General features: G+C 45.1%; 1 protein-coding gene across 4 annotated transcripts; it reads right to left on the reverse strand.

Moving 5' to 3' along the window:
* Positions 1-12,482: 12,482 nt before the first annotated feature.
* Positions 12,483-26,355, reverse strand: PIGP (phosphatidylinositol glycan anchor biosynthesis class P). Of its 4 annotated transcripts, none has more exons than XR_004349607.1 (5): positions 25,541-25,638; positions 19,717-19,789; positions 17,642-17,760; positions 15,245-15,501; positions 12,483-12,757 (listed from the first exon to the last, which is right to left on the reverse strand). XR_004349607.1 is itself a non-coding variant. In XM_032629864.1 (5 exons), the coding sequence occupies exons 2-5, from the start codon at positions 25,620-25,622 to the stop codon at positions 15,371-15,373; spliced, it is 405 nt and encodes a 134-aa protein (XP_032485755.1). In that variant the 5' UTR covers positions 25,623-25,640; positions 26,174-26,355; the 3' UTR covers positions 12,839-15,370. The 4 variants fall into 4 exon arrangements, 3 of the variants coding, with proteins under 3 accessions (XP_032485755.1, XP_032485757.1, XP_032485756.1); XM_032629864.1 differs by lacking the exon at positions 12,483-12,757 and adding an exon at positions 26,174-26,355 and having other exon boundaries at positions 12,839-15,501; positions 25,541-25,640; XM_032629866.1 differs by lacking the exon at positions 12,483-12,757 and adding an exon at positions 26,121-26,319 and having other exon boundaries at positions 12,839-15,501; positions 25,541-25,640.
* Between the last annotated feature and the right edge of the window lie 4 nt (positions 26,356-26,359).

The raw sequence follows: 26,359 nt of genomic DNA on the forward strand, positions 1-26,359 counted from the left end.
CCCTTTCTGGTCTCTGAGGCATTGGATCAGCTCCACACCCAGAACTGGTTGAGAAAGAAGTCTGTCTCCTTAGCATCTCACTGCTTTCTGTCCTGGACCCAATTACACTTGGTGGAACCACATGAAATGGCCAGTATTTGACCATTTTTGACTTACATAGGCCCACCTAAATAGGCCTTTTTTATGTGAAACATCTTACTGTTAATCGCAATAGGAAAATAAGCAGAAAGAGACATACATGAAAGTATTGGACACATAACAGACTCCCTAGTGATTGTACAGGAGAGTTTTCCTGGCCGGGTCTGCCTTTCCCAGGGCCCTTTGTTATAATGAGCTTTAAGGATGGCTCCAAAGGTTTCCACCCACTCTGATTGGATGTTGGACCAGACAGCTCTGCTCAGATGGTAGCCGGGGCCAGGCCCAGCCTCGGGAAATTCCCAGTGCCTTCCCAGACTGCGTCCTCACGGCTCTGCTTCCCCCCCTTCTCTCTCCTGCCTGCTGTGCTTTCATCCTGCGGCTACATCGTGGTCCTGCCTCAGCCCCTCCCGCTGCACCAGGAGAAAGAGTGCTTCTTGCCTGACCTTGCCATCACCTCCTCCTGCTGTCCTGAGGCCCCTGGGTCCAGCCCCCTCCCCTTAGCCCATTCCTCTCTGTCCTGTGTGTTTTGCCCACAACATTTCTCCTGGCTGATAAGTCCAGAAAAAGTTCCGTTGCCTTATCTGCATTGTGGGTTTATATCTGAGCCTGCTCTCTCTTGGTCACACATCCCTGAACAGCAAAGGCCAACCTTTGGAAGCCCACCTAAGTAGGATTCTGCTGCCCCAGGCCCCTTCCTGCCCCCAGCCCTTCAGATTCTTTCTCTGTTTCAGGCCTGAGTCTCTGCTGGCCTCTCTCTGGGACCCTGTGTCTAGGCTGCATGTCGCTGAAGTACCACTCACTAGCAGAGGGCTGATGACTGCCGGCCCATCCCACCTAAGTTGGGCCCCCAGAATCTGTCTGAGTCTCCCCTTGGGAAGCTCCCCACTCCTACCCAGGTCAGTGGACCTTGAACAGAATTTCCACCCTGGATCCTCAAAAGGAATCTCGTCAGAGATCAGAGGGGCCACCAGGCAGGGCGGTGAGGGCAGGCTAAGCCGAGTTGTTTTGGGATAAACCATGGCTGCCCCATGGGCAAAGGCCGCTGCCGGGGCCTCTCTTGACCTCCACGGGCCTGGGCAGTGAGAGTACTCTTGAGTCACCCCTGGGCCCGTGCTGGTCCACCATGATGCATGCAGACTTCACCACCTGCACCTAGCCCCTCGGCCAACAGTGACCAGCCTGCCAAACCACCCAGTGGACACCTCTTTGCTACACACCCTCCTTTATTTATTTAATTTTTTGAGTTTTCATCTTTTTAAAAAATATTTATTTATTTGCCTGTGTTGGGTCTTAGTTGTGGCATGCAGGATCTTTCACTGCAGCGCTTGGGCTCTTTGTTGCAGTGCGCGGGCTTCTCTCTAATTGTGGCGTGCGGGCTCAATAGTTGTCCGGTGGCATGTGGGATCTTAGTTCCCCGACCAGGGATCAAACCTGTGTCCCCTGCATTGGAAGGCAGATTCTTAACCAGTGGACCACCAGGGAAGTCCCACACCCTCCTTTATTATTAGTGACTGGTCGTTGGTTCAACCACTCAAGTCATTCAATAAAAAAGGATTGAACACCTATTATGTACCAGGTACCCTTCTACACCTTAGAGACATGTGGTGAAAAGACAGATGAGGTCCTTTCCCCACTTCGAGCTCACAGTTTAGTGGGGACAAACCAGTGATTCTGTCAGTGGGGTCTGTGGACATAAGGCTGGGCCACAACCTGTGTGTTACTAGGCTCAGACAAGGTAGCACTGAAGTTGACAGAAGTTTTTAGAAATTTCTCTAGCGCTTTGACTGAGTAATTTTATGTTTGCTGAGTCTAGTTTACAAACAAAACAAAACAAAACAAAACGAGGCCCCTTGTTTATCTTTTTTTCCATTTTGTTTTTTTAGAAAAATTCATCCTACATTCCAGAAACTTGGAGGAGCATTGCTCTAAACTATAAGTTGCAATTCATGCCATGAAGAACATGAAGGAGAATAATGGGGATAACTTGTCTAAGGAGGGTAGTGTTTGATGGGACCTGAAGGGTGAGGAGGAACCATCCAGGCACAGAGCTGGGAAGGACCTTTCCGGGCAAGGGAACAGTCTGTGCAAAGGCCCTGAGGTGAGCAAGAATCAGGAGGTTTGAAACCGTAGGACCTTGTTGTTTATCCATTCTATATATAATAGTTTGCATCCGCTAACCCCAAATTCCCACTCCATCCCTCCCCTCCCCCCTCCCCCTTGGCAACCACAGGTCTGTTCTCTCTTCATAGAAGTTTGCTTTTTTGTGTGTGTGGTACGCGGGCCTCTCACTGTTGTGGCCTCTCCCGTTGCGGAGCACAGGCTCCGGATGCGCAGGCTCAGTGGCCATGGCTCACGGGCCCAGCCGCTCCGCGGCATGTGGGATCTTCCCAGACCGGGACACGAACCCGTATCCCCTGCATCGGCAGGCGGACTCTCAACCACTGCGCCACCAGGGAAGCCCTGCTTATTTTTTTATTTGAAGTTTGCTTATTAAATAAGTCTAAGTAAATTCCTGTCAGCTATCCAAGCCACACTTTGTAATTTCTTTGAATTTATTTCATTACTCTGAAAATGATCATGGGAGACCCATTATCACTTTCTTAAATAAAGCTTAAAATGCACATTAAATAAATGAATAGGCTATCAATACATGATGTTGACCAGCGGACAGTCACACTTTACTGGTGGGAGTGTAAAATTGAGGCTACCTCCTCAGCTATTTGGCAATACATGGGGAATAAGAGCTTTTAAGAAACTTTATATCCCTTACCTTTTTATAAATATTTCTGAAGGATAGAATCAGAGATGAGGGCAAATATGTTTATACACAGATATTGGTTATAATAATATTTATAAAAATGAAAACTTAGAATCATCCTAAAAGTCAATAATAGGGAATTTGTAAAATAAATTATGGTGCCTCACACGACAGAATATTATGCAGTTGTTAAATGCTCACAGTGTTATTTGAAAAATGAAGCAAAATTATATTTACAGCATGATCTTTTTTTTGTTAAACACACACATACATATATCCTTAGAAGGGCTTATACAGACTGTTAAGAGTAATTATTTTGGGGTGATGGATTATGGGTGATTTATTTTTTGTTGTTTTTTTCTGTAGTTTTAAAATTCTCTCCAATGCATATGTATTGCTTTGAAAATAAGTGATACTTATTAAAAACAACAATGAAAATATTTGACATCAGTCATTAGACGCCGCTCCATATTCATTACTTACATAGATTAAAAATTCTGTAATCGTGAAATAACCTTAGCCAAAATCTTGAAGACTTTTAATCAAGGGTATTTCTGACATAGTCTGTTGATCCACAGAATGTGTGGTTGATGGGCTCTTCTGTACCTTTCTATCATGTAAGTTATTTGGCTCATAGCATTTTCATGATTAATCCAACATGAAAAATCTGATTCAGCCCAATGCACTAACTACCACTAATCTTATTGGTGACAAGAAACTCCTGATAAGGACGGGTCAGAGAGGTGAAAATGAGGGCAAGTTTGGGGATTTAACTTCACTGGGGCCATTTTCTTTGAGGGATTGGATATCTGATCTGATTTCGTTTACTTCAGATCTTTGAACAAATCATTACATGGCGATGTTGGGGAAGGGAAGGAGTTAAGTCTGGAAGCAGTGCTTGATTTAGGATTTGTTTTGGAATCACTTAACTACTGGACTGTTGACAACAATAAACAGTTTCTAAATACCTAGAGGAATGAAAGTGGATTGTCTTCCAGTAAGAAGGTGGCAGGCGAAACTTGGCTATTTCTCTATATTCACTGAGATGAATGTTTGAGCAAAAACAAAACCCTCAAAGCAAAACAAGACATAAAAGTTACCTTTTAAACTGGCCACGCATCTGTATCTGGTATGTGGCCCTCTCTGACTTCTAAGATGACCTATGAAAGATATTTATTTTGTAAAATAAAGTTCAAAAAGGCAAAGATATCATCGACTTAGACCAAACATTCAATAACTTCTGCAAATGGATTGTCAATAAGCATTGACATACATTCCTCATTTTGGCCAGGAAGGGGTAGAGTTATTCTCAAGGTTAAGTAAAGGTCACCGCTCTCTGCCAACTGCCACTCAGTGGTGATGGAAAAGCAAAGGCTGGAGTTGGGTGCCTGGAAATTTCACTTAAGAAACAAATGGCCCCAGTCTGTTCACTCAGGTCATTTCTGTTAGTTTTCCCATAATGGTACTAGATCAGTAGTCAAGTGAAACGACAGATTCATCACTGATAGAATCTCTGTCCTGGGCTGACAATTCTTTAATTTGTGTACCTGCATGGTCAGAGGCCATTATTTCTAATTGCCTTTTCATCCTTTCATCTATCTTTCACACACATTAAATTTAATCTTCACATTCAATGATAACTGGGAATTTATTTGGTCTGAAGTAGCTACCAGACTAGGTTCATAAACTTTAGTAACTTCAGAAAAAAAAACCTTAAAAAGCTCATCAAAGTTTGAAACAATGGCTTTCTAATAATTTAAGGTTGTTACAAGATCTCCACATTGATCATTCTAAATATTTAGGTCTTAAATGACTTGACTCCTTAAAATATGAAAAGAAGTTTGCATCTCTCTCATTGCACCTTCAAAACAATTTAATATATAACACTTCTGATGATTCCAGATAGGAGCCTTTGAGCTCTTTCCTTTTCATTTAACGACTCTATACTCCTCTGTGGTAGGAACTGGGGACCCAAGATGAATCAGACAAGTCCCCGAGAAGAAAAATTAACACAACAAAATATGTGTATGGAACAGTGTGTCTAGCACAGGGGACAGACATCCAGAGAGAGATGGAAGCAGATCTGGATGTGGCTGGGAGCAGCAGTGAGAAATGTGGACCAGGCTCTGTGAATTCCAGGGGTTTCCCCCTCCACATGATTCAACCCTCAGGATTATTCTGAGGCAGTTCTGTTCATCTAACAGGTGAGAAAACTGAGGTTTAGGAAGTGAACTCTCCAAAGCCCCCCACACCAAGTAGGAGGTGAAGCCAGGACTTGAGAACTGGTGTCCAGACAGGCTCTGATCCAAAGCTCAAATTCTGGGACTTCCCTGGTGGCATAGCGGTTAAGAATCCGCCTGCCAATGCAGGGACACGGGTTTTGAGCCCTGGTCCGTGAAGATCCCACATGCCGCGGAGCAACTAAGCCCATGCGCCACAACTACTGAGCCTGTGCTCTAGAGCCTGCGAGCCACAACTACTGAAGCCCGTGCCTAGAACCCATGCTCCGCAAGGAGAAGCCACCGCAAGGAGAAGCCACCCGCAACGAGAAGCCGCCTGCACGGCAGTGAAGGGTAGCCCTGGCTCACCACAAGAGAGAAAGCCCGCATGTAGCAACGAGGACTTAATGCACCAAAAATAAATAAATAAATGAATTAATTTAAAAAAAATTAAGAAAACAAAAAAACAAAGCTCAAATTCTTAACCACGCAGGCTCTGTTCCCAAGGAGAGGAGCAAGGTCAGAAAGGCCCCCCCATGAGTGAGGTAGTCCCAGCCAAGCAGAGGCCACATAGGAGCAGGTGAGGGCCAGAGGAGAGGGAGCAGGCCAGGAGACAGCAGAGTGATTAGTTATGTGTGAGCATGTTGGTCTCTCTCTGTTTCACAATAGGGATTTATTATCAAACACAGTCTCACTATGGCATTGGGTGCCCCCAGGATTGGGGTATTCAGTGGCACAACCTTGCCGTGGAGGACACAGGGTCTCCTTCCTTGTGCTGTGTCATCCTTAGCCTGTTGGCTTTCATCCTCAGGCTTGAGGAAATACTGCTTTTTTATTGGTTTTTTGAGATACATTTAAGTCATACTTTAATATGTAATGATTGGAACAGGGTGAACAGCGGCCCCTAAAGATATCAGCTCCTAATCCCTAGAATCTTTAAATGTCACCCTATAAGGAAAAAGAGTCTTTGAAGATGTGATTAAGTTAAGGATCTGACATGGGGAGATGATCCTTGTTATCCAGGTGGGCCCTAAATCCAATCACAAGTGTCCTTACAAGAGGCAGGCCGGGGGAGATGTGATCGATAGAGAAGAGAAGACCAAGTGTCTTAGTCTGTTCAGGCTGCTATGACAGGGTACCATAGACTGGGTGGCTTAAACAACAAACATTTATTTCTCATGGATCTGGAGGCTGGGAAGTCCAAGATCAAAGCAATGGCATATTTGGTGTCTGTTGAGATTTCTCTTCCTGATTTATAGACAGCCGTCTTGCTGCTTTCCTCACATGGTTAGAAGGGTGAGAAAGCTCTCTGGGGTCTCTTTTATAAGGGCACTAATCCCATGCATGAGGGCTCCACCCCCATGACTTCATCATCTCCCCAAGGCCCCATCTCCTAATACTGTCACATTGAGGGTTATTTCAACATATGAATTTTGGGGGAAACAAATATTCATTCCATAACACCATGTGACCGTTGATCCATAGATTGGAGTCACAAGCCCAGGAATGCTAGCAGCCAGCAGAACTGGACAAGGCAAGATTCAGATTCTCCTGTAGAGCTTCAGGAGGGAGCTCAGCCCTGCTGACACCTTGATTTTAGCCCAAGAGAACTGATTTCAGACCTTCAGGACTGTGAGAGAATACATTTCTGTTGATTTATGACACTAAGCTTGAGGTGATTTGTTATGGCAGCCACTATACAATAATGACAAGAATTGGTGGAGATGAAGCCCAAGTCAGGGCAGTGATCAACATGAGGAAAAAACAAGAGATAGAATCACATTATTATTATAAAAGAGCCTACTGTGTGCCAAGCATGGTTTTAAGTATGCTATATACTTCGTGTTTCCCTAGAGCCTATAAAATTGGTGTTTGTTTTATAGTCGCTGAAACTGAGGCTCAGAGAGGTCAAGTAACACACCCAAGGTCACTCTGGCTGGAAATAGTAGAGCTGGGATTTGAACTCAGGGCTGATTGGTGCCAAAGCACATATTTTTTTTACTTTGCTTCTTAGAAGTTGGCCATTTGAATGTATATTTAGTCTCTGTTTGTATATAATGTTGAACTTTATTAGTATTCGAATTTACAAATTAAAACTACATATTATTCCTTTATTTTCTGTATTAACAAAAGTGGGACAAGCAGTGATTTCTGAGCCATGTTCGGGCATCTTGCTAATTTTTGCTGCTATAGAATCACCAAAGGAAAAATACGGTATCTTTCCTTCCTAGCCCAGGAAGAACAGACCTTCACAGGTGGTCTCCTTTGGTGCGGGTGGCATGCACGTGTGTGTCTGGGGAAGGTAGTGTGGAGGGAAGACGGAGGTTTTTGTGCAGATAGAAGAGATTTTGTAGCCTGGAGACCACCCCTAACCAGGTTTTTCGTTTCAAAGGCCCAGCATCTCTCCACATGTGGTCCATGGTCTATTCCCATCACTCTCCAAGGATGCCTGTTAAACGTGCAGATTCCAAGGACTTCCAGACTCACTAGAGCCGGGAACCGGCATTTTAGCAGCCCCTTAAGTTTTCTTGGCCCCTTCAAAGGTGAGAATAGACATCCATGCCCATTCTGGCAATCACCAGACTACCCAGTAGGTAAAGGTGACGCCTCTGTGTCTAGACCCTGAAGGGAAATGTATGGGCAGGTTCAGGTGCGGCTCTGATTGGACAACCCAAAATAACAGTGGCTAAAACAAGATGGAAGGAAATCTCTGCACATCCAAGTCCAGAGGTAGGCCATCCAGGGCTAGTATGGTGTCAGGGTTTGAGCTCTTTCTGCCCTTTTGTTCTGCTGCTGTGTGGCTTCTATTCCTTGGGTCACTTCACAGTCCAAGGGGACACCTCAATTTCTAGTCATTAATTCCACACGCTGGGCAGCGGGAATGAGGAGGGATGAAGAAGAGATGCTCCTCCTTTGAAAGGCAGTTTTCGGAAGTTACACACCTTCCTTCCCCTTCCATCTAGGGCACTGCCCAGAAAAATCCGAGGCCGCACTGCCTTGCTGTGAGGGAGAAGGAGCTTTATTGTAGGTTACCACGTGGAAACCATTTCAAAGGGAGCTGGGGGTTGTAGAAACTCCTGCCACAGGGTGGGTGCCCAACCCCAGCGGTGATGCCTGGGCGTGTTGAGATGGGGCGAGGTGAGTTGTCCTGCAGCACATAGAAACATCAGAGGCGATTTAATTACGGGAATTGGCTCCAATGATTACAGAGGCTGAGATGTGCCATAATCCACCATCCGTAAACTGGAGAACCAGGAAAGCAGGTGGTATGATTTAGTCTGAGTCCAAAGGCTTGAGAGCCAGGAGCTCTGACGTCCAAGGGCAGGAGAAGATGGATGTTCCAGTTCAAGGAGAGAGAGAGAGAATTCGCCCTTCCTCTGCCCTTTTGTTCTATATGGGCCCTCAATGGATTGGATGATGCCTGCTTACACTGGGGAGGGCAGATCTTCTCAGTCTTCTGATCAAATGCTAATCTTCTCCAGGAACACCCTCATAGACACACCGAGAAATAATGTTTTACCATTTGTCTGGGCATCCTTTAGCCTGGTCAAGTTGACACAAAAAATTAACCATCACACCAGTATAAGGGTAGTACCCAATGTTAGTGAGTTACAGGGAATGTGTACATGGATAGAATCTTTTGGAGATCAGTCTGGAATCATATGAAGTGTCTTAAAAATGTTCAAGCATACCAAGGGGGAAAGAGCGGGGTGGGATGATTTGGGAGATTGGGATTGACATATATGCACTAATTTTTTTAAACCAGTTTTTCTTGTTTTATTTATGTATTATTATTTATTTATTTGGTTTTCTGGGTCTTAGTTGTGGCAGGTGGGCTCCTTAGTTGTGGCTCGTGGGCTCCTTAGTTGTGGCATGCATGTGGGATCTAGTTCCCCGACCAGGGATTGAACCCCGGGCCCCCTGCTTTGGGAGCTCAGAGTCTTAACCACTGCGCCACCAGGGAAATCCTGACATATATACACTAATGATACTATGTATAAAATAGATAACTAATGAGAACCTACTGTATGGTGCAGGAAACTCTACTCAATGCTCTGTGCTGACCTAAGTGGGAAGGAAATCCAAAAAAGAGGGGATATAAGTATAGTTGATTCACTTTGCTGTACAGTAGAAACTAACACAATATTGTAAAGCAACTATACTCCAATAAAAAATTTTTTAAAAAGTTCAAGCCCTTTGACCCTGTAATAATTCCAATGTAAGGAACCTAGCCCAGGGACACAATTCCACAAAGATGTTTGCTGTACTGATTATTTAAAATAGGGCAAAACAGGAGACAACCTAAGTGGCCAGTGCTGGGGAACCATGGTCTTTCTCCTCATTTCTATCTCAGTGGCTGAAACACTGAGATAGAACACTGAGTGTCCTTCCTGGGGAAGTCCTGGGGAAGAGGTTTCTGCCATTCTCTCTACCCCTTACTCCTTACCCTCATGGGACAGGTACAATTTAGCCCATGGGTGGAAACGGGCAAAGGTGACTGCTCTCGAGCTGTCTGCCCTCTGCCCGGACCTCTCAGTTTGCAGCCCAGCACACTCCCTCGTGCACGCAGCTGGTGAGCCTCCAGATCGGCAGGCCCAGACCCCCTCACATCAGTTTTCGGGAAGAAAGCCCGCTTTGAACTTCAGGTTTATCACGTGAATACATACTGTATTTTAATTCCTGTCGGGAGCTTCTCCTTCACAGAAGGGTGGTGAGGGATGATTGTGCCTCCCGCATGTCACCCTAGGAGCATCACTTGAGAACAGTGAGAACAGGCGGTGCTGGAAGCCGAAATGTCAGAGGGTAGGAGGGGCCCCTTGAAGCCAAGCAGCAGCTGATGCGGGCTGACTCACAGCTGCCTCTGACGTGCGAGGCTGCGTGAACAGGCTTACTAACTCGAGTGGCGATGTGTGAGTCACCGTGAGGCTGGCGTCATCTAGCCCTGGCCACGTGACCCTCTGTGACTGTGACCTACACAAGCAGAGCCTGGGTACTCCGGATTTGCAGAAGTAGCTGGAGACAGGTACTGAATTATTGGAAAGGGTTTTTCCTCTGTTTCATGGGAAACAGAGATAATAAATCTTGGCCCACAAATGCCCTTGTTCAGGAATTACAACTGCATTTTTCTATAATGCCATCATTTGACTCCATGGCTCCTTTGGTCCCCGAGGTTTCCATCACATCTCTGGCACACTGAGACTTTTGTGGTTATGAGGCATGGTGGGGGAGAGAACATTTAGTCCTGGTCAGGAGTCCATACAGGTGACCCGAGACACCGGCTGTCCCTTTCTCCATGGTCCCATTTGGTGGCTATCTCAAAGTTCTGTTCTTTGAAAAATGAAATTTTGTTGCCTTTTGACTTAGACTATCCTGATTAGAAGAGGTGGGATAAGTAAGTTTCTGCCCATTCCCAGGTAGTATTAATTAATGGGGCCACAATTAACCCAACTAGGTTTTACACTGAGTGATTGAACATCTTGACAACTGCCCAGCCTGACCTGTAAGCTGGGAAGACAAATCAAGAACCACTCCTTTTCCGCTGCCCTTTCCCCATGTTCCACGCAGCTGCACTGCAGTTACTGACTAGTAGGGGCCTGTACTGTTCAATATATCAGGTTCTGGGATAACTCCTGTAGCAGTTGATTTGGTTGGGTTTTCTAAGGCACAGGGCTGATAATAACGATATTGTGTGTCCTACCGACTCTTTGAAAAAGTGCGATATACAAGACATTTTTGATTGAATCCATTTGCTTAAGGAGTGACACCTGTTCTGATGGACGCCTAGGGAGCAGCTTCTTGAGAAAATCCAGGCACTTGATTGAGAACCTTCTGGCTAAAAGAGGGCAGGTCAAGAAATGAGGAAATTATACTCCAATAAAGATGTTAAAAAAAAAAAGAAAAAGAAAATGAGGGAGCAGACTCCCTTGGTGGCGCAGTGGTTAAGAATCTGCCTGTCAATGCAGGGGGGCATGGGTTCGAGCCCTGGTCCTGGAAGATCCCACATACTGCGGAGCAACTAAGCCCGTGCACCACAGCTACTGAGCCTGCTCTCTAGAGCCCACGAGCCACAACTACTGAAGCCCGTGCGCCTAGAGCCTGTGCTCCACAACAAGAGAAGCCACCGCAATGAGAATCCCGTGCACCGCAAGGAAGAGTAGCCCCCGCTTGCTGCAACTAGAGAAAGGCCATGTGCAGCAACGAAGACCCAATGCAGCCAGAAATAAAATATAAATAAATAAAATTTAAAAAGTGAGCAGAAAACAAAAACAACAACTAGAAAACAAGAAATGAGGGAGGGCAGAATTTTGGATTTGAATTCTGGTGGCTTTTCATAGATAGTTTCATATTTGGACTTATTTTTTTTGCGGTACGCGGGCCTCTAACTGTTGTGGCCTCTCTTGTTGCAGAGCACAGGCTCCGGACACGCAGGCTCAGCAGCCATGGCTCACAGGCCTAGCTGCTTTGCGGCATGTGGGATCTTCCCGGACTGGGGCACGAACCCGCGTCCCCTGCATTGGCAGGTGGACTCTCAACCACTGCGCCACCCGGGAAGCCCTATCACTGACATTTTTTTTTTTTTTTTTTTTTTTTTTTTTGCGGTACTTGGGCCTCTCACTGTTGTGGCCTCTCCCGTTGCAGAGCACAGGCTCCAGACGCGCAGGCTCAGCGGCCATGGCTGACGGGCCCAGTCACTCCGCGGCATGTGGGATCTTCCCGGACCGGGGCACGAACCCGTGTCCCCTGCATCGGCAGGCGGACTCTCAACCACTGCACCACCAGGGAAGCCCTCACTGACATTTTTTATTCGGAGTACTTTATGCTATTAGTTGGGCTCACTGCAAAACACAGTGTCTTTCAAGTGTTTTTCTTAAATTATGAGATGCAGCAGGGAAGTGCATCAGACATCATGGCCCTATAACCGAAGCAACATTTTTACAAAAATACAAACCTGTCAGCCGGGGCTCCCCTGAAAGCAGAGCCTGTGACAAAGGCCTGAGCCTGTGACAAAGGCTTGTGTAGGCAGTTTATTTGAAAAGTGACACTAGGGAGGAGTGGGAAGCAAGGAAGCAAAACAAAGACAAGGAGACAATACTGAGTTCACCACTGCCATGGTAACCACAGCTCAAGCTCATAAGACCTGCCTGGAGCTCAGGAAAGGCAGCTCAGAACCAGTTCTTTGGGAGCTTAACGCCTGCCCGTGGTGTCCTATGGTGTCAACTCCCCCTGCTTCCAGGGTGCACTGGCAGGTGGCACCTGTGTGGATCTGGTCAAAGCAGCATCAGTGGCTGGAATAAGAGGTGGGACAGAGAGGATCTGAAGTGACCAAAAAAGGTGTTCAATCAAGATATTTACCAAGTGCAATGTGCTCCGCTATAATGTATTCTACTCTAGTACACACACATACACTCTAGTTGAGGCCCACTAACCAGTGGTTCTCAAAGTGTAATCTTTTCAGGGGGTCTCTGAGGTCAAAACCATCTTCATAATAATAATAAGATGCTATTTGTCTTCTTCACACTCAGTGTCTTGTGAGTATGCGGTGGAGTTTTCCAGAGGCTTTGTGGCACGTGGTACCAGAACAGAACGCAGATGCAGATATGAGAACCCAGCTGTCTTCTTTTAAGCCAGATGTTAAACAGATCTGCAAAAATGTTAAACAATTCTACTTATCTCACTAAATTTGTTCTGGAAAATAGTTATTTTTCATAAAATGTTACTTAAATACAACAAAATGTAACAGGTTTATTATTTATAAACAAATATTTTTAAAATTTCTCTATATAATCCACATACACAGAAACTCTTTGGGTCTCTTACTCTTCATGAGTATAAAGCGGCAGGTGCACTAAATTGATCATGACCTTCAACGGAATTGCGGCCCCCAGTTTGGTGGGAAGAGGACAGCTCTATTAACTGCCACTTTCTCTTCCAAAGTGAATGGCCATTGCCCTGGTTGACGACAGGGTCAGTTAAGTCCAATCAATGAAGGCAGAAGTTCTGACCCTGGCTGCCTGTTATAAGTGTCTGGGTGACATTAAAAATTACCCTGGCCCGGGCCCTGCTCCAGACCAATGAATCAAAATTTCTGGGGATGGGGCATAGTATTGTTCTTTACCTCATTATTGATGTATAACTTACATTAGGAGCACAAATCTTAATGATAATAACTATTTTTCTAAACATATGTGATTCCCAGGTAACTACCACCCAGATCAAGATGTAGGGCATTTCCAAATCACCAGCAGATTCTCTCATGCTGCCTCCCAGTTAATATCACTATTCTAATATATATCCCCATAGGTTTAAAAATTATTTTCCTGATTTTGAACTTCATATAAATAGCATCATACAGTATATATATATACACATATATATGTGTGTGTGTGTATATATATATATATTCCTTTATATCTGGCTTTTTATGCCCAACATTGTGAAATTCACTCACGTTGCTAGGTAGAGCAGTAATTTCATTCTTGTTTGCATGGCTGTGTCGTTTTCCATTGTATAAACAGGACATAATTTATTTACCATTCTACCCTTGACAGAGTTGGCTGGTCCCCTCAAACTGCTCTTCAGTGTGGTGACGTGCCCTTACCCTAAATTAATACAGGAACTGGGACTCATTAGGGAACAGAAACAGCAGGTTCACGTTACCCATCTCATGCTTACTGGGCAGGGATATGGTTATTGAAGTGGAAGTCCTAGTGTTCCCAACAATTTAAAATTATTAGTTTCTTTTTCTTTTCTCTCTTTCCTATTTTTAAATACAGAAAATATAGTTAAATTTGCATAAATTAAAATGTGTGGCTCCAAACCTGGGTAGAGATTTAAGTTATCAAAAGATAGGCGGCACTGAGTACTACATGAATTTAGATTTGGTCCCCCTGGCCAACTGTGAGTATACTCCTGCTAAGTTATGGGTGGCTTGTTTCTTTTAAACATTTCTATCTAAGCTCCTTAATCTTACATGAGACATACCCAGATATTAATACGGCAGCGTTGGTCAAACTAATCCATAGTTAGTTACCAAATCCTCCAACCCCCTCAACTGCACTTCCCCAAATCTGTCTGATTCAGTAGAAGGTGCAATCATCTACTCAGTTCAGTAATTCAGATAAACCTAGGAATGACTCTTGATCACAACTCCTCTCAGTAGCCTGCCTACCCTGTACAGTCAGATCCATCTACCCAGTCAGCTGTCTCCAACAAATGCTGCAAAGCTACGCGCTCCTCCGCAGCTCCACAGCTACCACTCTGCTCTACGCGGCAAGCATTTTCTGCCTGGACTAATGCAATCGTCTCCTGACCGGTCTCCCTACTTCCACACTCTTCCCTGTCCCCAATTCCCCCACCTGAACCTACCCTCCACCCACTGCCCAGTGGCTTATTTTATTTTTTTTGGCCGAAGCCGGCGGCTTGTGGGATCTTAATTCCCCAACCAGCGAGTGAACCTGCAGTGAAAGCGCAGAGTCCTAACCACTGGACTGCCAGGGAACTCCCCCAGTGGCTTTTAAAAAACACAGATCAGGCCGTGACACACTTTCCCTCAAAGCCTCCTAATGGCTCAGTATGTGAAGGGCCTCAAACCCATCACACTGACAGATGAACCCAGACTTCTTACACTGGTCCTCACAGCCCTCACACCCTCCCGCAGCAAGCACTAGGCCCCCTGCTGGCCTCCTTGCCTTAGGACACACCACGCTCCTTCCCTCCTTCCCACCCAAGGTTTCTGTCCTGCCTGCTCGGTACTGGACGCTCCCTGCTGCCCCTCTAATCTTTATGTGACAGCTCCTGTTTTTGCTAATCAAACCTCAACCCCAACTGCCTCCTCACAGCAGCTTTCGTCGACTGCCCCATCTAAAGCAGTCGTCCCTGAGACACAAATCTGATGGCAGAGACACACATTAAATGTGCCCTTCTCCTAAACCTAAGAGTTTGAATTCTGGGCTTCTAAGAACAAACAGTGGGAAGGACACAATTGCCCTTTGAAAATTACAACATGAATGCCTCTCTGGAGGGACACCTGCCATATGGTAATGCAGTATTTTATTTACTCTATTAGTAACTACTGTTTGATAACATTTATAATATTAATAGAACTTAATCTAAGAGAAGTTCAACTTACATTTTTCTTTCTTTTTTTTAACATTTCAATACTGGATATTAATCAGAAAGACAGTCAAAATTACTATGGCTGAAATTCTTCCATCAAAAATTTATAATAAGTGTTTGGTATTAGTCTATGTACAATTCAGTTTTTGGTGTAAAGTTCTTTGGCTTCAAGAAAAAACATTTGGTTTACTTCACTAATAGGAATATCTCTTAATGCTGGGATGGCCTCTTCTTGGTATTTCTTCGGCTGTTGGTTTTTGGCATAGTTATCTGTAAGAAGAGGACAAAAGGCTCTGTTTACCCAAGCAATTTCTTCAACAATCTCTGTGGTTTGTGGAGACCCACCACATAGTTTACTAGGCTAATGTCTGGATAATGACAAATACCATGTTTAACATAATTAAAAGGCCCCTTAAATTCTCTCTTTAGAAGCAATGTCCCAATTAGAATAAAAATCAGCCAAGTTACTTTTTGCATCCTCTAACTTGGGTAAGAAATTAATATTTCAGGGATTTCCCTGGTGGCGCTGTGGTAAGAATGCGCCCGTCAAAGCAGGGGACACGGGTTCGATCCCTGGTCCAGGAAGATCCCACATGCCGCGGAGCAACTAAGCCCACGCGCCACAACTACTGAGCCCATATGCTCTAGGGCCTGCGTGCCGCAACTACTGAGCCCGTGTGCTGCAACTACTGAAGCCCGCGAGCCTAGAGCCCGTGTTCCGCAACAAGAGAAGCCACTGCAATGAGAAGCCTCTGCACTGCAACAAAGAGTAGCCCCCGCTCGCCGCAACTAGAGAAAGGCCACGTGCAGCAACAAAGACCCAATGCAGCCAAAAATAAATTTAAAAAAATTAATATTTCATTCAACTGTACAATGATGATTCAAGCCCCATTTGTACATTTCTCATAGGAACAGAATTATATCAACACCCCAATCATTTGGTACAATCATTCATGCAAACTTAACAATTTCCCCTCTTTGTACAAATTGTCTATTTGCTGTAATTCCAGCCAAGTATGCAGGGAACACAGTAGGTTATCAGAAAAGCAGTATATAAAGGTTAAAAAATCATACCAGAACTTAAAAAATACTTTGCTTCCTAGAATCCAAGAAAGTTCAGGAATCTGATTTTTTTTTTTTTAATTTTGGCTATGCCACGCGGCTTGTGGGATCTCAGTTCCCCAACCAGGAGACTGAACCCAGGCCATAGCAGTGAAAGCCGGGAATCCTAACCATCAGGCCATCAGGGAACTCCCAGGAATCTACTTTAATCTTTAGACTTGAAATAAAAGAACTTAACAACAACTACAGAAAACATGCCGTGGCTCTTCTAGCCACTTAATTGCGGTCAGGTGTACACAGTGATCCTGAGGATACACACCCCCAAATTCCTCCTCCCAGACAAGGTCTGTATGGACCTCTTTGTCATCCCTTGATCAACACAGCTTGTTTAGGATAAAAGAAGTTTCTCTCAGGCAAAGTTGCCAAGGAACATATTACATACTTGTGGTTTTTACGGGAAAATATACCTGTTAACTAGTATAATGAACAGCATATTCATGACAGCTTATTTGTGCCATGTGAACATTTCCTCTGGTATAATCGTATTTATTTCTCCCAGTTTTTTTTTACTATGCTGATGTGTGTCAATTACTACAGCCTGTTCTTTGTTGCTTTTTCTTTTTTAAAAATATTTATTTATTTATTTCGCTGTGCTGGGTCTTAGTTGCAGCATGTGGGATCTTTTTAGTTATGGCATGTGGGCTCCTTTAGTGGCAGCATGCAGGCTCTTAATTGTGGCATGCGGGATCTAGTTCCCTGACCAGGGATTGAACCTGGGCCCCCTGACTGGGAGCGTGGAGCCTTTTTTTTTTTTAATGATCTAGGTTTATTTTTTTTTATTATTATTTTTTGGGCTGTGTTGGGTCTTCATTGCTGCGTGCGGGCTTTCTCTAGTTGTGGTGAGCAGGGGCTACTCTTTGTTGCGGTGCACAGGCTTCTCATTGCGGTGGCTTCTCTTGTTGTGGAGCACGGGCTCTAGGTGCATGGGCTTCAGTAGTCACAGCATGTGGGCTCAGTAGTTGCGGCACATGGGCCCCAGAGCACGTGGGCTTCAGTAGTTGCTGCACGTGGGGTCAGTAGTTGTGGCCCTTGGGCTCTAGAGTGCAGGCTCAGTAGCTGTGGTGCACAGGCTTAGTTGCTCCACAGCATGTGGGATCTGCCTGGACCAGGGATCAAACCCGTGTCCCCTGCATTGGCAGAAGGATTCTTAACCACTGCGCCACCGGGGAAGTCCTGGGAGAGCAGAGTCTTAACTACGGGACCACCAGGCAAGTCCCTGCTTTTCTTGACAAAAGTATCAATACCCGACTCCTCCAACCCCCGGCACTTTCCTTTGATATAAATTTACCTGTGATTGTATGAATGGAGTTGAGTGGAGAGGTACTCATCATGTTTATCCCGAATAAGAGCACATACCCAATCACTGCAGTAATGAGGAGGTACATAGGCAGTGCAACTGCCCAGTATCTGCAGAAAAGAATATTAAAGTAGGTAACAGACTTCCTAAAAAGTTGCAGTTCTCTACAGTTCATCACCAAGTTAATACTCTTTTAAACTTAATTTTAGCTTTGACTGAAATGATACATGTACCTAAAAGGCAGTCCAATAGTTCTACTGGCCTACAGTGAAGCTGCTATCCTGTACCCCTGTTTGAGCCCTGGTCTCCTTCTTCCCAGTAGGGAATACTTTCAGCACCTAAGCTGTTTCTTCTGGTGTTTACCTCCACCTTCCTACACAACATACTCCTATTACCATTTCTTGACTTTTTAAACTTCAGACATTTTCTCTGAACATCCTAATATGAAGATGTATATATAAATAATGTTTGAAACTGAGCACTGTAACATATTATTATGTCTTCTTGTACAATTTTTTGTTTTTCCTGGAAATTAATTACTACTTTTTGTCTGTTTGCTTGGTTTCCCATGTACCTATCAATACTCGGTCCTCAAATTCTCTGATAGAATTTAGTGTGCCTCTTAATACAGTTAAACACATCAAATGCTCTACCTCACATGTTTTATTGGGTGCATTATTTAATAATTTCTTCCCTACTGTTTTCTCTTTATGGAACTTCTAAGAGCTTTTTTGCTGTTATACTTTCCTCATCTTTTCTCTATTTTCTGTTTTGCTATACTCTGTCCTACTTTCTGGAGATTACTTTTGGTGTTTCTTCTAAACCTTCAATTAAAATGTTAATTTTGGCTACCATATTTATAATTTCCAAATGCAGTAACTCTCTGAACATTCCCTATTTTATAGCATCCTGTTGTTTCATAGTTATAATCTTTTTTTATCTCTGATTTTAAAGTTTTCTTTTGCTCTTTGCATTATCTCCATTTTCTTCAAGTTTCTTTTCTCTTTTCTTTTTTTGCTTTTTTCTCTTGTATTTCATTTTAGAGGCTTTCTTTTAATGTCTGATAAGTTGCCCATTCATATTTAAAGATGAAGTACTGGGAAGGCAGGGAGGCGGCTGGGGAGACATATAAAAATAAAAATAAAGATGAACTACTAACAAGCTAATTGGAAGCACTGTGCATATGTGGGCTGGAGATCCACACTATGGGAGACCTGGCCATTCCATTGGAGGATCTCTAATTATCAGAAATTAAAGACCCTTTCTCTTGAGCTGGTCAGCTTCTTCAGGGAGGACCCTCCTATCTTGCTGGGAGGAGGCGGGCGGGTGGCATAAGCCTGCCAACCACAAGCCTGAGAGCCTAGTGAGGAAAGGTGCTTGGGAGGAATCTCACTATTCAGCAATGCAGATTTTCACTGATCCCTGTTTTCAGTAATGTGCCTAGTTAGACCTAGTGTCCCCCAGACTAGAGACTCTCACTCAGCCTTTCCAGAGCATAAAACTCCTGTCTTCTGCCGGGGAGGGTTGGTCTCCAGCTTTAAGGGCTGAGGAGGGGGATTTGAGGGTTGAATGCTCTTTGAACACTGTTTTCAGCCCAGCCCAGAAATACCATGTTAAAGAGGTACCCGTACCTCCAATGTCTGGGCCTCTCTGTGTTGTGGGCACAGAGGCTCTGGCTGGCTTCCCTGCTTTAGCAATGTGGGAAAGTGGAAATTCAGTTAGTTACCTCTCACCTATCTGCAATCCACTTCCCGAGATTTTATTGATACACCTCCACTATCCCGTTATTTGCTCCTGTGGGTTTATAGCTTAACAATTATTTTTTTCTATGGGCTTATTTTAACAAGATTTTGGGAGGAAGTAGAGATAAAGATGTGCATTTAGTCCACCATCTTTAAATAGAAGTGTATCAATAATCGTCTTTAAAAACCTTTAAATTTCTATATGGCTATTTATGGATCTTAAAAGAATAAATATAAGATTTGCATAAGTCTTAAGAAAAAACCTGATCCTTCAAAACAGCACTGATATACTCTTACTTTATTTAAGCAATACATTGAACTTACTTTTGAGGCCAATAGGTTAAGCCTAAGGAGCTTAGCCAAGATTCAGGAGTAAAAGCCCACACCAGATATAGTACTGCAGAAGAGGGGAAAAAAAAAGGAAAAAATGTCAGTAAGGCATGCATCCCATCTATCAAGGTTCAGATAAAACAACTAGAGAGAAGCTGGCGCGCTGCAACGAAAGAGCCCACGTGCCACAACTAAGACCCGACGCAGCCAAAAGTAAATTAAAAAAAAAACACCATAAAATTTACCATCTTAACCATTTTAAGTGTAATGTTCGGTAGTGTCAAGTATATTTGTATTGCTGCGAAACAGGTTTCTAGAACTATTTCATCCTGTGAATCTGAAACTCTACACCCATTAAACAACTCCTCTGACTTATTTTAAAAAACACGTCTTAACTTCCACTACTCACACTGTATTTTAAGCAATTTAAGGGCAGAAATCATGCCTTAGTAATTGTTGTAATCCTTATAGCACCTAGCACTTTGCTTTATACGTAGTCGGTGTTCAACACTTCATCCCCACAGGGTTGAAAGTACAGACATTTAGGGGCATAAAGGTGAATTTATCTACCCTTGTTCTGATCCACAACATGCCTTATCTCCTAGAGCACAATCTTATTTCCCTCAAGTCGGGTCTCTGGGGCACCCTTTACTGTTGTCCCTCTATTATAACAGCCAACCTCTGAGCGCTCACTGTGGCTAAGCACACTTCTGAGCACTTTACAGGCATTATTTCATTTAATCCTCAAAACAATCCTAGTAGGTATTAAGCCATTTTTACAGAGGAGGAACTGGAGTCTCAGACATGTTACATCCTCTGTCCAACGTAAGTGGCAGAGAGAAATATCAAGCCTGTCTCAGTGATGATGAAGGATTAACATTTTTCTCAACAAGTATGTATTACGGAATTCTCTGTCAGGAGTGTGCGATACAATGGTGAACCCGAAAGAGATGGCCTCTGCCCTCTCCGAGCTTAAAATTGAGCAAGGAATAGAGAAGAATAAATTGGTGTTTTCAATACACTCTGATAAGTACTAACGAGTGAGTAACAAAAGAGGATATCGGAACACATAAGAAGGCCCTCAGCCCACAGTGGCGGTGATGTGAATGGTTAGGAAAGATTTCCTGGAGAAGTCATTAAATTGGGGCCTAAAGGATGAATAGGGGGTTAGCCAGATGAAAATGCTGGGCTTGCAGACGATAGGAAGGAAGGAAATATGAGAAAACAGTGTTCCCAGCAACCACCACAGAGAGAGCGCTGGGGATCTGAAGAGAGAGCTGGTGTGGTAGATGGCAGAGGGAAAAGCTGGCAAGGAACTGGTGTGGAGCTTGAGTTTTCAAGATTAATGAAATACAAACAGCACTTCCCTGGTGGTGCAGTGGTTAAGAATCCGCCTGCCAATGCAGGGGACATGGGTTCGACCCCTGGTCCAGGAAGATCTCACATGCTGCGGAGCAACTAAGCCCCTGCGCCACAAGCCTGCGCTCTAGAGCCTGGGAGCCACAACTACTGAGCCTGCGTGTCACAACTACTGGAGCCCACGTGCCTAGAGCCCATGCTCTGCAACGAGAGAAGCCACCGCAGTGAGAAGCCCGCGCACCGAAGAGTAGCCCCCGCTCGCCACAACTAGAGAAAGCCCACGTGCAGCAACAAACACCCAATGCAGCCAAAAATAAATAAATAAATATATTTATAAAAAAAAAAAGAAATACAAACAGTGGGGAAACAAATGCAAATTCATAAATGGAAATGATTTGCTTAGTTTAATTAAGTGAATGAATATTTACTGTACATCTGCCATATGCCAGGCACTATGAGAAGGTCGAGGCTATAAAGATAAATGAGACATGGTCTCTATTCTCACAAAGTCATGTGGGAGAGAGAAACGAGTCAAATGTAGTGGCAGGAACTTCCCAGGCACTACCTTACTGGACCCTCCCCAGACCCCTGAGGTGTGTGCTAGTAATCCTTACTCACAGGTGAAAAAAACTGAGGCTCAGGGAATGTAAATAACTTGCCCAAGGTCTCACAACTAAACGTTACTGAGCGGGAATGAGAACCTGAGCAATGTCTTCGCACTGGGCTTACAGGCAGCGGCCAGAGCACTGGAAACGACATGAAGCGGAGGCGACATATTTGGGGGAACCCCAGGCAGCGTGGAGTACGAGGCTCTGAGCAGGGAGAAACCAGCCGGAAAAGTGAACAGGTCCCAGATCATGGAAGACCCTGGGCGAGGAACATGGACTTTATGCTCTGGGCAAAGGGAACAACTGGATATTTTGTTGGTAACTTTACAGTTACAGCAGACTACCAAGAGAAATAACCAGCCAGGCTCCAACGAGAGGTTTTAATCAGGGGAGTCCACGTCTGGATCTCAAGCGCGTCACTGTGACGGCCGCACGTAGGAGGAATCTGTGGAGGAAGTGAGACCCCGGCAGGCTCAGTGGTAGCAGCAGATGAATGAGTTGGGGGAGAAGGAAAAGTACAAGTGAAGACGACTCCCAGGCTTTCAGAGTGGGATCTAGTCATTCCAACCCTGAAGAAAGAGATACTGGAGCAGTCATTCTCCACACAGCGTCGAGAGATTTTCCAAAAAGACAAATCTGACCCTATCACTTGCCAGTTCAAATCCTTCGATGCCCTTAGAATAAAATCGAAAATCCTTCCTAGGGCTTGCAAGAACTTGAACGACCTGGCTCGGCCCGCCTCTCCAATGTCCGGCCCTCACGCACTATGCTCTGGCTCTGGACAGTGTCTCATTTCTGTGCTTCAAACAACCTTGCGGACGCAGGGTCGCTGCAGTTACAGCGAGTGCTGTCTGCCTGGAACAATCTTCCTTTGGCTTTTCCAATGCAGCTGGTTCCTTAGCCTGCTTTATGTCTTAGCTCAAATGTCACCTTAAGAGAGGCTTTCCCCAATCACTTGCTCTCCCAGCTGTGTCCCACCTACCACACCTTCATTACTCCCTGTCATTTCCCTTTATTTCCCTCAAAGCTATTACCACAATCTATAACTACTGTGATGGACGGAATATTTGTGTCCCCCCCCCCACCGAATTAATATGTTGAAACCCTAATCCGCAATGTGATGGATTTGGAGGTGGGGCCTTTGGAAGGCAGTTAGGTATAGATGAGGTCATGAGGGAGGGGTCTCCATCATGCGATTAGTGTCCTTTCTTTCTCTACTACGTGAGGATACGAGGATACGGTAAGGAGGTGGTTGTCTGCAAACTGTAGGAGGGCCCTCACCAAGAACCCAGCCATGCTGGCATCCTGATCTTGCACTTCCCCGTCTCCAGAGCTGTGAGAAATAAATGTCGATTGGTTAAGCTACCCAGTCTACAGTACTTTGTTATAGCAGCCTGAACAGATTGAGACGATTAGCTTTTTAAATCAGTAAATATTTCAATGTACAGAGAGACTCATGTAACCCCTGAGTACCCACCACCTAGTTTCATTATGACTGTTGGGTACTGGCCTCTGACCTCCTCTATCCTATTACTTTCTGCCTCACTGTCTCAGGTTTCAACCTTACTGACCTCCATCTGTTCCTTGAAGCCACTGGCCTCCTCGGGGGCTTTTGCACTGGCTCTTCTCTGGGAGGCTCTTTCCCTGGATTGCCACATGGCTAACTCTCACTTTTCGTGTCTGTGCTTACAACTCATCCCTCAGTGAGGCACCACCTGACCGCTGTATTTAATGATGGCAACCTCCTCCCACTTCTTATCCTCCTTTCTGGCTTAATTTCTCCCCATGGCACACATTACCATCTGACATTCTGCATGTTTAATTATTTAATTTGTCCATTGGCAATCCCCCCCTAGCAGAATGAAAGCTGTGAAAGCAGGAAGTTGGGGGCTGTTTTGCTCTTCCCTTGCCTGTAATAGTGGCTGGCACATGGTAAGTATGCAAGAACAATTTGCAGAATTAATTTCTGGTTGTGGGTACTATAGGATTTAAGTCTTAAAGTCATTGCTTTTATTTTTATACATAGTTTCTAACCCTTCAAATAACTCTATAGAACAGGGATTTACAAAAATGATGATGTTGATGATAACGATAACAGCAGCAGCTAACACTGAATAAATGCAGGTATCCTCACTTTCCGAAAGCTCGCTTTAAGCCATTTCGCTTTTATGAAAGACCTACGTTAGTTAACTGTCTTCGGTAACCAAAGGAAATCTGAAGAGGATTTTTGCTTTTACTTAGAAAGCATTCAGTGTTTGTTTTGCAGGGAGCCGTGATACAGGCAGTGCCCACCCAGAGCAGGGAGAGTGTGGCATGTCTGGGCTCCCTCCCCAGAGCTACACTCAGCATCTCGGCATCAAACTGCCATAGCTCTGAACTGTGTCGGTGAACATCTTGATCTCAACCGAGTATCTTTATCAAATTGAGTGCATTATCTCAATTTATCTTGTGCATGGCTTAGCAAGATGTGCCCTAAGGTAATCGTTTCTTTGCTTTACGCCATTTCTGCTCACGAAAGGTTTCATAGGAATGGTCTCTACTTTTGGATTGTGGGAGAAACCTGTACTTACTGTTCCTATGCATTCTTTTAAGTGCTCTGCATACATTACGGCAAGTAATCTTCACAACAGACATAAGAGGCAGCACAGTGAAGTCAACCCAGCGTGCCTGGGTTCAAATTCTAGCTTTATCATTTACTGGCTGTGTGACCTTGAGCACATTACTTAAGCCCCGCGTGCCTCCATATTCTCATCTGCAAAATGAGGACAGTAATGACAATATCTATCTCACAGGACTGTCTTATGCTTCATAAGCATTTGATAAACATCACCACCCTTTCACAGATGAAGAACCAAAGAAGTTAACTAAACGGTCCTCCTCAAAGCTAATCTGTGGAGGAGTCAGGATTTGAACTCAAGTCATAACTTCTTCGCTCCATAGACTCCCCTGGCCAACAGCTTGGTTGGCTATACTGATGCAGTTAGGGTTCAGAAGCATTACCACTCCATCTTTCTGGTTTCCACAAAATTCTAAAAAGCTGTGGGCACCCACTTTTCTCCCTAATTCTCAAATCCTTTTGGGGAGAGACATGGGGCCCACTGTGTGACTCTGGGAATATCGTGTCTCAGTAAACATCAGTTTCCTTATCTGTAAAATGGGACCTTATGGGGACTGATTGAGACCCAGGATGTAAAGTGCAGCTGACTTCTATAACCTGATTGCTGTCCCTCCCACAGGCTGCACCGGGGCCACACCAGATTACTCATTTCCAAACCCCACAATGCCTTCCCACTTCTTCCTTCTTACTGGTGAAGACAAAGTTCCTGGGAGAAAGCTCACTCTGACTCTCAGGGTTTTTTGGTTTTCTTTTGGCCACGCTCCTGCGTGGCTCACAGGATCTCGGTTCCCTGACCAGGAATGGAGCTCTGGCAGTGAGAGCACAGAGTCCGAACCACTGGACCCCCAGGGAATTCCCTGAGTTTCCAATGTGATTTCTTGTCTCGACACTGGCTGCCCATGGCCCTTATCACACTGATAGAGAATTGTAGATTTACTCCTCTGTCTTGTCCACAAAACCATGACCTCCTTAAAGGCAGGGACCAAGTTGCATTCACTTTGCAATCTTGACTGGTGCTGCATTTTAAAGATCTGTTGAGATTAAATCTTTCAAGATTCATGTCTGGCACGTAGAACACTCTTAACAGACAAGAGTTCCCTCCAGGTTTTCTCGAAAAGAGACAAAGGTAGAAAGAATCACAGTTCCTGTGTACACATTCTACAAACAAATGCAATAATTTCCTGTCCTTGAACACCAGAGAAAGGCCCTGGCCATCCATCAGGAAAGTACTTACTGAAGCCAAATTGGGAGCTTAAAAAAAGGACAAAGCCATAAATCGCTCTTTCTGGCAATGGCGACGGTGAATTTTCCACCATTTTCCCTGTGTCTTTAATCTGTGGGAAAGAAACACAATCATCTGTCAGTGATTCACACCATTGGCCTATTATAACCTCACCGCTTTGCTATGGGCACAGCCTCTCCGCACTTTTTTTCCCAGCCTAAACCACCGCCAACGGGCAACCTGCACACAGACCTCTAACACACACCTGCTTGCACACGTGCACACAAGCACCCATACCTCGCCTGTAGGCGCAACCAGCCCCCAAACCTCACATGCACACGCACACAAGCACACGCGCCACAGCGCGCACCTCCCGCAGTGTAAGGTGGGGAGAGGCAAGGAGGGAGCAGGGGAGGGACTGACGCCACTCCAGCTCTGCAGGTTTCGCCTCCGTGCGAAAAGGGAAGGGCAAGCAGGTACAGAAGGCCCGTGCGGCCTCCTCAGGCCTGGGCCTCGGACCCCGGGACCCGGACCTGCCCTCTCGTGGGGTCTGTTTCTCATTCGAGCCCCGGGACTGGGGTTGGCCCTCGACCTTGAGTCTTCCACGCGCCCACTCCGTCCGCTCCCCACAGTTCGGCCACCTACGTGCCGAGTCCTCTGCGCAGGCGCGGACCAGGGAGCCGCAGGGGGGCGAGAGAAGGAAAACAGAGAAAGGCCGAGTCGCCAAGGCAACCCCTGTCCGGGCGCAGGCGCACTGCGACCCTCGTCCGACAGGAACGCGCGAGCGCGGGGGCGGGAAGGATCGGTCAGCTCTCCGCCGCTGGGGGCGGG

Source organism: Phocoena sinus, chromosome 4, assembly GCF_008692025.1.
Source record: "Phocoena sinus isolate mPhoSin1 chromosome 4, mPhoSin1.pri, whole genome shotgun sequence".
Classification (NCBI taxonomy): Eukaryota; Metazoa; Chordata; class Mammalia; order Artiodactyla; family Phocoenidae; genus Phocoena; species Phocoena sinus.

Bases quoted from the DNA above. Each gene is read 5' to 3' on its own strand.
- PIGP (XM_032629864.1), bottom strand. From the start codon at position 25,622: ATGGTGGAAAATTCACCGTCGCCATTGCCAGAAAGAGCGATTTATGGC. The intron at 17,761-19,716 runs GTAAGTTCAATG...TCTTTTCTGCAG, and splicing joins TTAACCTATTGGCCTCAAAA to ATACTGGGCAGTTGCACTGC. The intron at 15,502-17,641 runs GTAAATTTATAT...CTCTTCTTACAG, and splicing joins CTCCATTCATACAATCACAG to ATAACTATGCCAAAAACCAA.